At 26.9% G+C, this 12,401-nt stretch overlaps 2 protein-coding genes across 2 annotated transcripts in view; both read left to right on the top strand.

The window, feature by feature from the left end:
• Positions 1 to 12,401, top strand: part of LOC136983044 (CD9 antigen-like) — a 285,455-nt gene that overhangs the window by 57,090 nt on the left and 215,964 nt on the right. The window lies entirely within an intron of this gene.
• Positions 1 to 12,401, top strand: part of LOC136983032 (solute carrier family 45 member 3-like) — a 36,753-nt gene that overhangs the window by 17,958 nt on the left and 6,394 nt on the right. Inside the window, exon 3 of the mRNA XM_067279645.1 lies at positions 7,866 to 7,974. Within this exon, the coding sequence (XP_067135746.1) occupies positions 7,866 to 7,974 (109 nt within the window). The remainder of the gene's footprint in view (positions 1 to 7,865; positions 7,975 to 12,401) is intronic.

Raw genomic sequence — 12,401 nt, 5'->3', positions numbered from 1 at the left:
CTTTATGATGGCCACGCTCTCTTTAAATTTTCTATTATAAGCGTATTTTTCTTTATATAAAATTTTTGTACCATCTTGATCTATATTACAATTATTAAGTAGGCAATGATCATGAAAAACAGAGTTTACTCGATTGTATCTTAAGTCGGCGACATGTTCCTTTAATCTGATATTTAACTTACGTTTCGTTTCTCCAATATAAATACTATTATTCTTACAAGTACACGGAATTTCGTAAACGACATTCTTTGTTTCTTTCGCTTCTGTTCTAGTTTGCTGTATACTCTTTTTATTTTTTAGCCGGGATTTAAGTTTCTCATATTTAGGTGCGAGTTTTATGTCTACCTTTCTTAATTCTTTATTAATTTCTTCATATAATCCTTTTACATATGGAAAACTAATATATCTTATTCCTGAGCCTTGTTTTTCTATTCTTTGTTTGTCGTTTCTATTTGTTTTATCATTTATTTCTTTTTCCCATTTTGTAATTATATAGTTTGGGTATCCATTTAATACAAATTTATTTTTTAATTCTTTTATATATTTAGACATATTACTTAACTTACTGGTTCTATTTTTAATTTTTTCATATTCCATTGCAAAGATGTTATATTTGATATATAAAGGTATATTAGAGTTATATTTGATAGTCGTACTGATAGTGCAAGGCTTTTTAAAAGGTTCAAATTCGATACTATTTCTATTCCTTGTAATCCTAACGTCCAAGTAGTTAATGCTATTATTAATACTGTCTTCTTCTTCTGTTTTAAACTGAATAGACCCAAAAGATATTATATATAAAGAGCTAAAAAGTAGAGTCACAAGATTACATAAAATGAATAAATTAACAAAAGCTGAAAAAGAATTTATCCTAAACGATCAGAATGATCGCACACCAAAAATTAATATTCAACTTAAGACTCACAAAGATGGCGAACAGGTTCGACCCATAGTGGACTTCAAATATTCAACGTTATATAATCTTGAAAAATTTCTAAAGCAAGAACTTAAGTCTTACCAAAATTCTAATTTTGCCATATCTAATACTGATGAGCTTTTAACAGATCTAAAAGATATGAAGATAGAAAGCACTTTTAAAATGGCTAGTTTAGACATAATTGAAATGTATCCCTCCATAACATGGGACATAATTGAAGAAAAATTAAAAAAACTTAACATAACACCAGAGATCACCCAACTAATAGAGTTTTCGTACATGAGTAATTACTTTGAAATAGAAGGTAATTATTACACCCAAAATGAAGGTATTAGTATGGGATCAGTTATAGGACCTAAACTTGCTGAATTAGTAATGATTGATATAGATGAAATAATTAATAAAATTCAAGGTATAAAATTTTACAAGCGATATGTTGACGATATTCTGATTATGTACAATACTTCTGAAATTACAATCAACCAGATAGAAGTCCTTATAAATAATTCAGTTTAAAACAGAAGAAGAAGACAGTATTAATAATAGCATTAACTACTTGGACGTTAGGATTACAAGGAATAGAAATAGTATCGAATTTGAACCTTTTAAAAAGCCTTGCACTATCAGTACGACTATCAAATATAACTCTAATATACCTTTATATATCAAATATAACGTCTTTGCAATGGAATATGAAAAAATTAAAAATAGAACCAGTAAGTTAAGTAATATGTCTAAATATATAAAAGAATTAAAAAATAAATTTGTATTAAATGGATACCCAAACTATATAATTACAAAATGGGAAAAAGAAATAAATGATAAAACAAATAGAAACGACAAACAAAGAATAGAAAAACAAGGCTCAGGAATAAGATATATTAGTTTTCCATATGTAAAAGGATTATATGAAGAAATTAATAAAGAATTAAGAAAGGTAGACATAAAACTCGCACCTAAATATGAGAAACTTAAATCCCGGCTAAAAAATAAAAAGAGTATACAGCAAACTAGAACAGAAGCGAAAGAAACAAAGAATGTCGTTTACGAAATTCCGTGTACTTGTAAGAATAATAGTATTTATATTGGAGAAACGAAACGTAAGTTAAATATCAGATTAAAGGAACATGTCGCCGACTTAAGATACAATCGAGTAAACTCTGTTTTTCATGATCATTGCCTACTTAATAATTGTAATATAGATCAAGATGGTACAAAAATTTTATATAAAGAAAAATACGCTTATAATAGAAAATTTAAAGAGAGCGTGGCCATCATAAAGTCCAGTAATTCTATAAATAAAAATTTAAGCATAAATATAAACAAGAATTGGTTAAGAATATTATAATCATATAAAAAATAAGCAACAGATCCAGCCTAACTTGGCTACTTTTGGCTATACAGTTAATTATGTAAATTCAGATCGTCATAACCAGCAGAATATGCAAATGGTCAACAAACAACTGCGTAATAATGAGCCAGTACTAGACGAAAAGTGAGTTTTTTAGTTAACACCAGGTCCAAACGTTTATTGCTTTATGTCAAGATAAAACAACAATGAAGAAAAGAAAAAAGTTAGTAAAAAGAAGATTAAAGATCTATTGCGTTCGATTTTAAAAAAGTAAGATACCGAATATGTTTAATATACCGATATGTATAAAATAAGCCTGTATGTTTATATATTTTAAAAGAAATTTTACAATTTAATTAGCCGTACGTAGAACATTTACATTTGTTGCTGTAACTTTGAGGTCCAAATTGTGCTATGCACGCGCACCCTTGAGTTCGAGGAACTAACGTTGACTGAAGAGGGGCGAAATGCCCGAAACGAGTGAAATAAAATCTCGTCTCAACTAATAGAAGTGGAAAAGTGCCAAGTGTTTAATAAATAACACGGTCTTGTGTTTGATGCTCAACATATAAGAAAACACGGTTTCAAGAAGAATACCTAAATTATTTGCTAGTTTATCAATTTCAAATTCGACTATACCTTTTAGATGGTTATTGTTTTTCGATTTTTCGTCCAGTTCTTGTAGCTTATGATTGATTCTCTTCATTTCCTCTTTGTAGCTCTTATTCTCTTCTTTTAGTTTGTTTACTTCTGATTTAATCGATTGAATTTCAATATTTAGCTGACAGAATTTATCCTGAATTAGCTCATAAATAGATTTTAATGTGTATTGAGATTCGTCTGAAACTTGTGATTCTGGTTCACTTACTGGTTCAAAGTAATCATGAATTTTCAGATTCTTTGTAGATTTAGAGAGTTGTTTACTGTCTTCTTCTATTTGGTAATATTCCTCACTTAAAATCTCTACTAGTTGATTTTCTTTCTCCTCGTCCTTAGAGCTTTCCTTGCAAGGTCTGCCACGCCCCCTTTTTTGCATTTCCAATTGGCTTAATCGTTGTGGGGAACGGGGCAGAGGTCCTGGGTTGGATTAGACTCCAGCAATTATTAATAACATTATAATTAAATCCAAGGATAACCTGTTAACAAATTTCCTGATCTTTACATAAGTCATTTTTCTTTTCTTTTTGTTGCTTTCGTACTCTAGTATACTGGGTCTCAGCTCCTCTTGAAAGTTCGCTCTCATGCCAGATGAGCAGCTCACATACCCCCTTTTTTAGAACAAACTGATTAGTTTAAAACTTAATTGTTTTAACCAGATTATTCATTACATACTGAAAAACATTTTAAAATAATATTAATATATCAATATAATGATTAGTTAGGATTAATTGATTGATTTAGATTTTATATTTGATTTATACCAAATATAAAGGAAAAAAATTATTTAAAGTTATAAATTTGAATAAAAAAATTTATTAGGAATATGAAAAAAGAATTTAAAATGTTCTTGATTAGAAAGAAAGGTACATAGTTTTTAAATAAATTTTTGTAACCTTCTTCCATATTCTGCGACTTTTAAAAATATTGCTGAGCATTGATGATTGTTGCTTAAAAATTAAATTAAATTAACATTCAACAAAATTGTCAATTTACTAATGAATAAAAAATTATAATTTTGAAGGATAATTTTTTTACACACTGAATATAATAGTCTTTATTTGTAATAATTGTATAGTTGTCTCCTATAATATAATTCTGTATATCTTAAAGTATAAATAATACTTGCATGAAGTACAAAAATATATATTATTATTTATCTCCAAATTTCCATAAGTTTACTATTTCACAGCAGTCATGTTAGCCCACAAGTATACAAAATATAGAAGCAAAATTATTTTATTAAAATGCTTTTAATAAGACTGGAAATTGAAGGAAAAACAAATGACATATTTTCTGTTAAAAGCATATAGATATTTTTAAAATGTGTGCATTCTTTTTTCAATTATAATGATCAGGAAAAGTTTTTTTAACTCTAGTTTGTCAAGTTTTCGTACCAAAGAGTTAAGATAAAAGAATAAAATTTAATAAGTACTGAATGAGTATTTATACAGAACTATTTTTATTGATCCAAATTATAATTGTAGCAATTAGGAATTGTTTTTTTTTTTTTGTTTCTCAGAAATTTTTTTTATACTAAAGCAGTTGTCTTATAATTCCTCCATGAAAAACCTGAAATATATAATTTAAATGGTTTTTTCATTTCTAAAATTTATTTCATATTAAAGAAAAATTAAAATTTTTTATTCATAGTAGTTGATTTTTTTCTTAATATAAACATTATCCAAAAAAGTGTTATAAAATATATATTAATTTTTGCTTATAAATAAATTTATATGCAAAAAATTTGAGCAGATTTAAATTTTAATTTGAAAATAAATGGAAATGAAATGCCATGGAAAAGGAATTTAAAATGTTTAAATAAATTTTTGTAACCTCCTTTCATATTCTGCCAATACTCAGCAATACTTTTAATTTAATAGATATTGTGTAAAGCGAAAACAACAAAGATATTATACATTTGTCTAAAACAACAATGATGATAAATTTTATAAATAATTTGATATTTAATATTAATTTATATACTACTATTAAAAAGTTGTGATGTTTTACAAATATAAAAGGGTATAGATAGATTTTAATTTTTTAGATTCAAATAATAAATCTTCAATAAAAAACATTAAATATATATTTAATATAACTGGGTCTCCATATTTGCTGATTTATGTTTTTAGGATAGTAGTTGTGAAATTTACTTTACTAAAGAGTTAGCTTCTGTTTGCTGCATTTACTTTGACTAATTATAGGGCTAATGCTTCTTTCGTCATACAGTAAATATCATTAAGATAGCTTGTCACATTTGCATTGTACAGTACATTAATAAAATTTTGATACAGTATTTTCAGAAACATGAGTGTAAAGAAGTGATTTTTCAAAAGTGGGTGCTACTGCCTTCAAGGGGGTCAAAGTTGAATTTGAAACAAACAAATAAAAAAGTATATAAGAAATATATGCATTAACAGGGGGGTGATAATCCGAAAAGTTTTGAGAATCACTGGTCTAAAGCATTACTCATTATTGTAAAACACAAAACCTTTTAAGCACTTCTAAACATTTCTCTGTTAATTCTTAAATTGTTGCATAAATGTTTACATATGCATAGAATACCTCTGAAGGAATATTGGGTGAGAATAGAAATTTTACATAAAGTGTTGGCATGTAACCCTTGTGAATATGAAGACTTGACTGTATAATAGTTCATTTTTAACAAAATACTGTATTAAATATTCTTTTAATTTTATTAATAAATTACTAAATGTAATTAAGAATTTAAAAAATGTTAAAAAATATCTAAAATTACCAATTATATTTTTGAATCTTTTTAACAAAATATTAAGTTTTGTCTTTGCAAAATTTTATTCCAAATGTTTAAACTTTCAGCTAATTTGATAAGTTTATAATTGACTTAGTTGGCAATTTAGATTAAAAGAATATGTATTTTATTAAAGTTATATTAACTACATTTTTAAATTAATGGTTATTTACAATGTTTCTTACCAACAAAAAACTAAACTTGTCATATTTACCCATAAAAAATTCATTTTAATTTTAAATTTATATTTATGAATTTTTAATTGTTTAATAATATATGCTATTGTCATTTGTGTTAAAATGACCTAATTAAAAGATAATTACATATTTGAATTTAAAAGCTGTAGTTGTAATATGTGCTATATAAAATACAACACTAAATTATATCAGGAATATTAGTATTAGTTTAAATAATAATATATATTTTTTAAATTTACATAAATTAGGAAACATAAAATAGGTTACTCATAAATTGACACCTGTAGCAGACACTTAAATTATTATTTTAGTAATAAAGACCTTATTTTGTTGAAAGAATGTTTCTAATTATTGAAAAACTAATTTTGTTTTATTATTTGTACTATTTTATTTGTTGAAATGTTTTAAGGATAAATATTTTTTTATTTTAAATCCTTGTATGCTTAAAATATTTAAAATCTATGAATTATTTTATTATTAAAAAAGTATCTTTAAACATTTTTTAAATTTCTAAGTGTTTTAATTGTAAATTATACTGTTACACTATACTATAATTATATTATAAGTGTTGTAATTTACAATTAAAACATTATTATTATTATATGTGATTCATTTTTTTAAAAAATATTTATGTAATCAATAAACTTATTTAATCAATTTTCTTACATTATTACTATAAATTTTTGATGGATTATTTTTTGAAGTCTGCATAAATTTCATGTAAGTTTTAATATAAATTAAATCATTAAATTAAGTAATTATATATAAAAATGTTGTAATAAAATTAAATATTTATAGAAAATTTCTAATATATTATTGTTATTATTATTCCTTTTTTCTATCAGTTTATTCCTATCATATTACAAATATTTTGTGATGATAAAATACCTTATGTCTTCTCTTTAAAAATATATAATTATAGATAATATAAAGAATAAACAACCTCATTAAAATAATTAATATATTAATAATTATGATTAATTCTTATATTTGATCAGTATTAAATGCATTTTCTATAGTAGTCATATAGTTTTTTTAAATACCAATAAATGTTAATACATCAGAAACTTTAATACATTACATAAGTCAATAAAATATGAATTCTTTTCATGCTTATATCATTTTAATAAGGTATGATACAATTAACATAATATTTACATTAAACAAAAAAATTACATTTAAAATATTTTCTATTATGGTTGTTATTTTTCAGGAATTAGAAATATAATTTTAGTAATACAATGATTTTAAAACAAACTAATTTAAAAAACAATTAATTAATGTACATTTTATCCAGTATATACACAAGAACTGACTTTTTCTTGTGTAATGTTAATGGAATCTTATAATTGTACTATATTATTACAACTTAAGAAACAAATATTTTAATATGGTTTAAGTATAATACTTTTTTACTTTAGGATTTCTAAACGTAATAAGTTTTTGAATTATTTTCTGTTTAATTATTCTTAATAATAATAAATATTTTCATAAAAATGTCTGAAGATGAGATTTATGACATCAGAAAAATTTATGAACAATAAATTATTTGAATTTATTATTAAATGTGATTATTTTAGTATATTGAATAATTTAAATAAATAAAAAATTATATTATAATTTTAAAAATGTATATAATGTATGATTCTTTTATTAATTTTATCTAAAGATTAAAAAAAATTGTCCTGTATGTAATAGTAATTTCTGTAGCAGTAATTTGCAATTACTTTGTAGCAAGTTCTTTTATACCAAAATATATTTAATTTAACTTTCTTATTTTGTATTCTATTTATTTTAGACTAGAACTAATACAATTGTGTATTGAAAGTTATCATTATATAATTGTCTTAACATATCTATAATTTTATGAATATAGTTAAAATAAAATATTAAAAATTTTTAAAAATAAATCTATTGCACACTACTGATAGATATTAATTATTTTCATAGTTTATATATCAAGGGCAGCCACTAGGAGAGGGAAAAGGTCATACACAAGAACTGTATGATGAAGGCGTACGAATGGGCTCATGGGGACTTTGGCTACATTGCTTATCAGGTAAATATTGAATTAATTCATTTTACTATATATGTTATTTCTTTATTCATAACATAACATAAAATTTTACCTGAAGACTCCATACTTTAATCTTGCAACATTTTTAAGAATTTTTTCAAATATCAGATTCGTTCAAAAAGTAATGCACCAGAATTTATTTTAACAATAGTATGAAACATACAGTTGTGAAATTTGGGCATCTCCAGCTGTTACTTTCATCTATTCATGTTATTTTTCAACAAAGTCTCAGTCTAAGTAAAATTAAAAATAAATTTAACATGGCCAATGGTAATTTATGTTTAATAATATAATATAATTACAACTTTTAAACTTTGCTTCAGTCCTTCATTTCGTTGTTTGCACTATCCAGAATGAAGTACTGAAGCAAAGTTTAATCTTTGTTAAAAGTTGTAATTATATTTCTTATATTATTAAAGTGTCAGTCCTTGTCTTTGGCCATATGCCAGCATTGAGAGAGGGAATTATGCTGGATTGGTACCAGTGCTGATCCTGTGTTCAACCACTTCCTCTCAGCACTGACATCTTCATCTGACTGGAACTTTATTTCATGAAGAGCATTTTTCAAAAGACCAAAAAGATAAAAATCTGATAGTGCTAAATAAAGACTGTAAGGTGGGATGCAGAAATATTGTAAAACCCAGTTTCATGATCACCTCATGGGTCTCCAGATTTGTGTGTGACTTCACATTGACATGCTGAAGAAGCAAGTCACATGATACGTTCTCATGTCTGACACATTGATAACACTTCTTCAATCTTTACAGCATGATGATGTAAGCCTCTGAGTTAATGATGGATCCTTTAGGCATGACATCCACCAAAATGACACTGTGAATGTTTCAAAAACAGTGATCATAATCTTTCCTGCTGGTGGAATGACTTTGTGTTTTTTCTTCCATGGTGAATGTGGATGGTGTCATTCCAGAGATTATGCTTTGTTTCAGGTTCAAAGTGGTGCACTCAAATTTCATATCCAGTGATGATGCAAGCCAAAAACTTGTCACCATCAGACTTGTAGTGTTGCAAGAATTCCTATGCAATGGTTTTCTTGCTGCTTTTTGGTTGATCGTGAGCTGCTTCAGGACCCATCATGAACACACTTTGGAATGATTTGATGAACAATCCTGGCACTAATGCACAAGCGTTCTTTCAGCTGTCGGACTGTAATGCATTGTTCCTCCTGAATTGTTTCATCAATGGGCTGCTGTGACAGCTGTGGCAGGATGACTGCTTTGCACTAAATCACAGAACTCTGCCATTCCTATTGTCGTTGACTTCACACGTTTTGCTCAAAAACTGACAGTGCTTCGATTGACAGCCATAATACCATAGATACCACACAATCACTTGTGAATGTTTCCAACAGTTTTCCCTTCAAGCAACGAGGAATTTTATCAATGCACACTGCTTGGAACCTGTTGCTGACATTTGCCATTTTTCAATGAAGCTGTAGTAGCCCAGCCTGGCAGCAAGACTTGAAATTTTCCCACATTAGGAAAAACTTCCAGGTACAACTCCTCAAAAAAGGAACCACACTGCAGTCTTCATTTCCCAGATATAAATTATGGTGCATTACTTTTAGAATGACCTTCATAAGTTACAAATTCTGAATTATAAACATCAGATTCTGCTGCAAAATAAAAAAAAACTATATGATGATAAGAAATGTTTTTATAAACATTTTATTGATATTTAGACAATTTATCAGAATATTTAGTATCACATTATCTACATTATTAAATCTAGTATAAGTATATAATGAACAAACATCATGAAACCCAATAAATTTGTAAAGCTAAACAACCAGGGATTGTTTGGCTTTAGTGTTTAATAAAATAGCAATATGTAGAAGTTTTAATTAACATATTAAACTACTTGGTTGGTCATTCCTTTCACTTTATTGAATCCCTGGAAATAAATTTCATAAAAGATTGACAATTGTGGATAGATTAAATGTTTCACACATTTCTATACTTTGTAATTCTTTTAACCCCATTGCAGTGGCGTAGCGTAGTGGGGGCGGCAGGGGCGGCCTGCCCCGGGCGGCACTTTTAGGGGGCAGCAAAATTTCACAATAATTAATAATATCTTGTAAAAATTTTTGTAATAAAAATGTGTGATTTATCATATTGCAAAACATATATACATGACTTTTTTATTTGTAACCTGTACAATACACAATAATGATGATTTTTCTTGCCGAAATGTTCTTTAGAATTACTGTATATTTTAGTCTTTTAAATTGAGATACCTAAATAAGGGGGCGGCAAAATTTTCCTTGGCCCCGGGCGGCTGATTTCCACGCTACGCCACTGCCCCATTGACGTGATACAGTTCATGGAAATATTGTTAAAAAATGATATGGCTAAGCATAATAGTCAAGCCATTTTAGATTCACTTTGATTTGATTTGCCAAAGAAATTATTTTAGATACAAAGGTAAATTATACTTGTAACAAACAGGAGTGCCAATGGGATCACTTTTATTAATAGTCTTGGCCAAAGCAGTTATGAGAAAATTAGAAGAAATGCTTTTTGTAGTCCCCAAAAATTTTAATTATCATATTTTGGTATAGGTATAAATATATTGACAGGAAAATTGGACATATGAAATAAGTAAGCATAAAATACCAGATTCAACAGAAAAAGATAAAACTGTAGCAATCTGATATTTTGTGCTTATTTCATATATCCAGTTTTCCTGTCAATGAATTTATACCTGTAACAAAATATGGTATTTGGAATTGTTGAGGCCTACAAAAAGCATTTCTTCTAATTGTCTCATAACTGCTTTGGCCAAGACTACCAATAAATATTCTCCATCTAAAGCTGCTTTAAAATTAGGATCAAATATCATTAGGAATTCCAGTATTGTACAGTAGTGGTTTTTCTGCATCAAAGTTTAAATTTTTAGTCAACAAAGTCGAGCATTGAATATATTCTCCAACTATTCTGATACTGAATAGATAACTGCACTTCTCTTCTGTCCCAATACCCTGTCTAGGAAACATCACATGTTAGTTATTAAAATTATGTAAGAATCTTTCTTAGCCCACCTTACATAGATTGTACTGTAATAATAGATAATGGGTGTTTAAGATCTTAAACTCCCATCTATCTCTATCAAGCAAGGCTATACAGTCAAACCTGTTTTTATGCAGGGGATAGGGACCGCATTAAAAAAGACGCATTAAAAAAAATCGCACGAAATTTCACGAATGGCTGTAAAAAATAGTTTTCGCAACACAATTAAAAAATATTTTTTTTATGCGGTCAACAGGGACCGCGTAAAAAACGTCTCACATAGAAAATAACTCAAAACCGTACTAAATAGAATTTATTGACAACAGATGTCAGCACTTGACTGCATCGTCTGGTCTATCGTCTGTTTCACATATTTTTGTCCAGGTGGTGTTTTGTTGACTTAAAAAGTAAATTATTTCATTTTTTGCATATTCATGCAATAATAATACTATAATAAGTGCATTTATGCTATAATAAGTTTATTTAGCTATAATAAGTCAACGTAAGACATGACGAATCGCACGAGACTAGTCGCCAACTATACCGCACAAATTAAAAATTCGCATAAAAAAAATCGCACAAATAAAAATCGCACATAAAAAGAGCGCATAAAAACAGGTTTGACTGTATACTATATCACTAGAAAAACCAGGAAGCAGAACTTTATTTTATATTGGTGAAAGAGAGAGAAATCTAATTAAGCACATTACAGAACCCCAAAGGAATATAAAATACCAAAGAACAGCTCTGGCCATGATAATTATGAATTTATATGGGACAAGACAAATTATTTTCACCTCAAGAAATCAAAAATTTTATTTATAGCAGAAACCACATATATTAAAACGAACAACACAATGTTTCTACTTTAAAGTTTGTGTGTTTATGGGATTGTCATTACTCATTAGAGAGAGGTATAGCACATTCCAGCATTTTCTGTAAGAAGAAGGAAAAACTGGAAAACTAAGGCTACTTTTACAAATGTTTCTAAAATTTAAAAAATTTTAATTTATCTCTGAATGGGCTTGATTTTGTTTTTGTTCTGGACATTCAACATGAAAAACTTCATAAGTTTAAAGAAAAAGTACTTTTTATTAAAAGAAATTTGTATTGCAGGTAAATGTGATATTATCTTTGTTTTGATTTATATTTTCAGCAAGTTAAAGTGAGAAAGTTACCTCAATTGGATTAAAAAACATTAGATATTAATAAAATAGCCAGAACAATGAAAACTTTTAACATGTTTCTTCAATGTTTTGTGAATTTTTTAAAAATATAATAAAGAAAAATAAACTATTTCAATACTTCACTACAGTTGCTTTAATTCTGAGTTAGATGAGATAATGTAACATAATTTTTAATGACATTTTTCTTTGTTATATA

Source organism: Centruroides vittatus, unplaced genomic scaffold (assembly GCF_030686945.1).
Source record: "Centruroides vittatus isolate TY-2023 unplaced genomic scaffold, ASM3068694v2 contig_875, whole genome shotgun sequence".
Classification (NCBI taxonomy): Eukaryota; Metazoa; Arthropoda; class Arachnida; order Scorpiones; family Buthidae; genus Centruroides; species Centruroides vittatus.
Note: the sequence above shows the minus strand (reverse complement) of the source record. Positions and strands in the feature narration are given on the sequence as shown.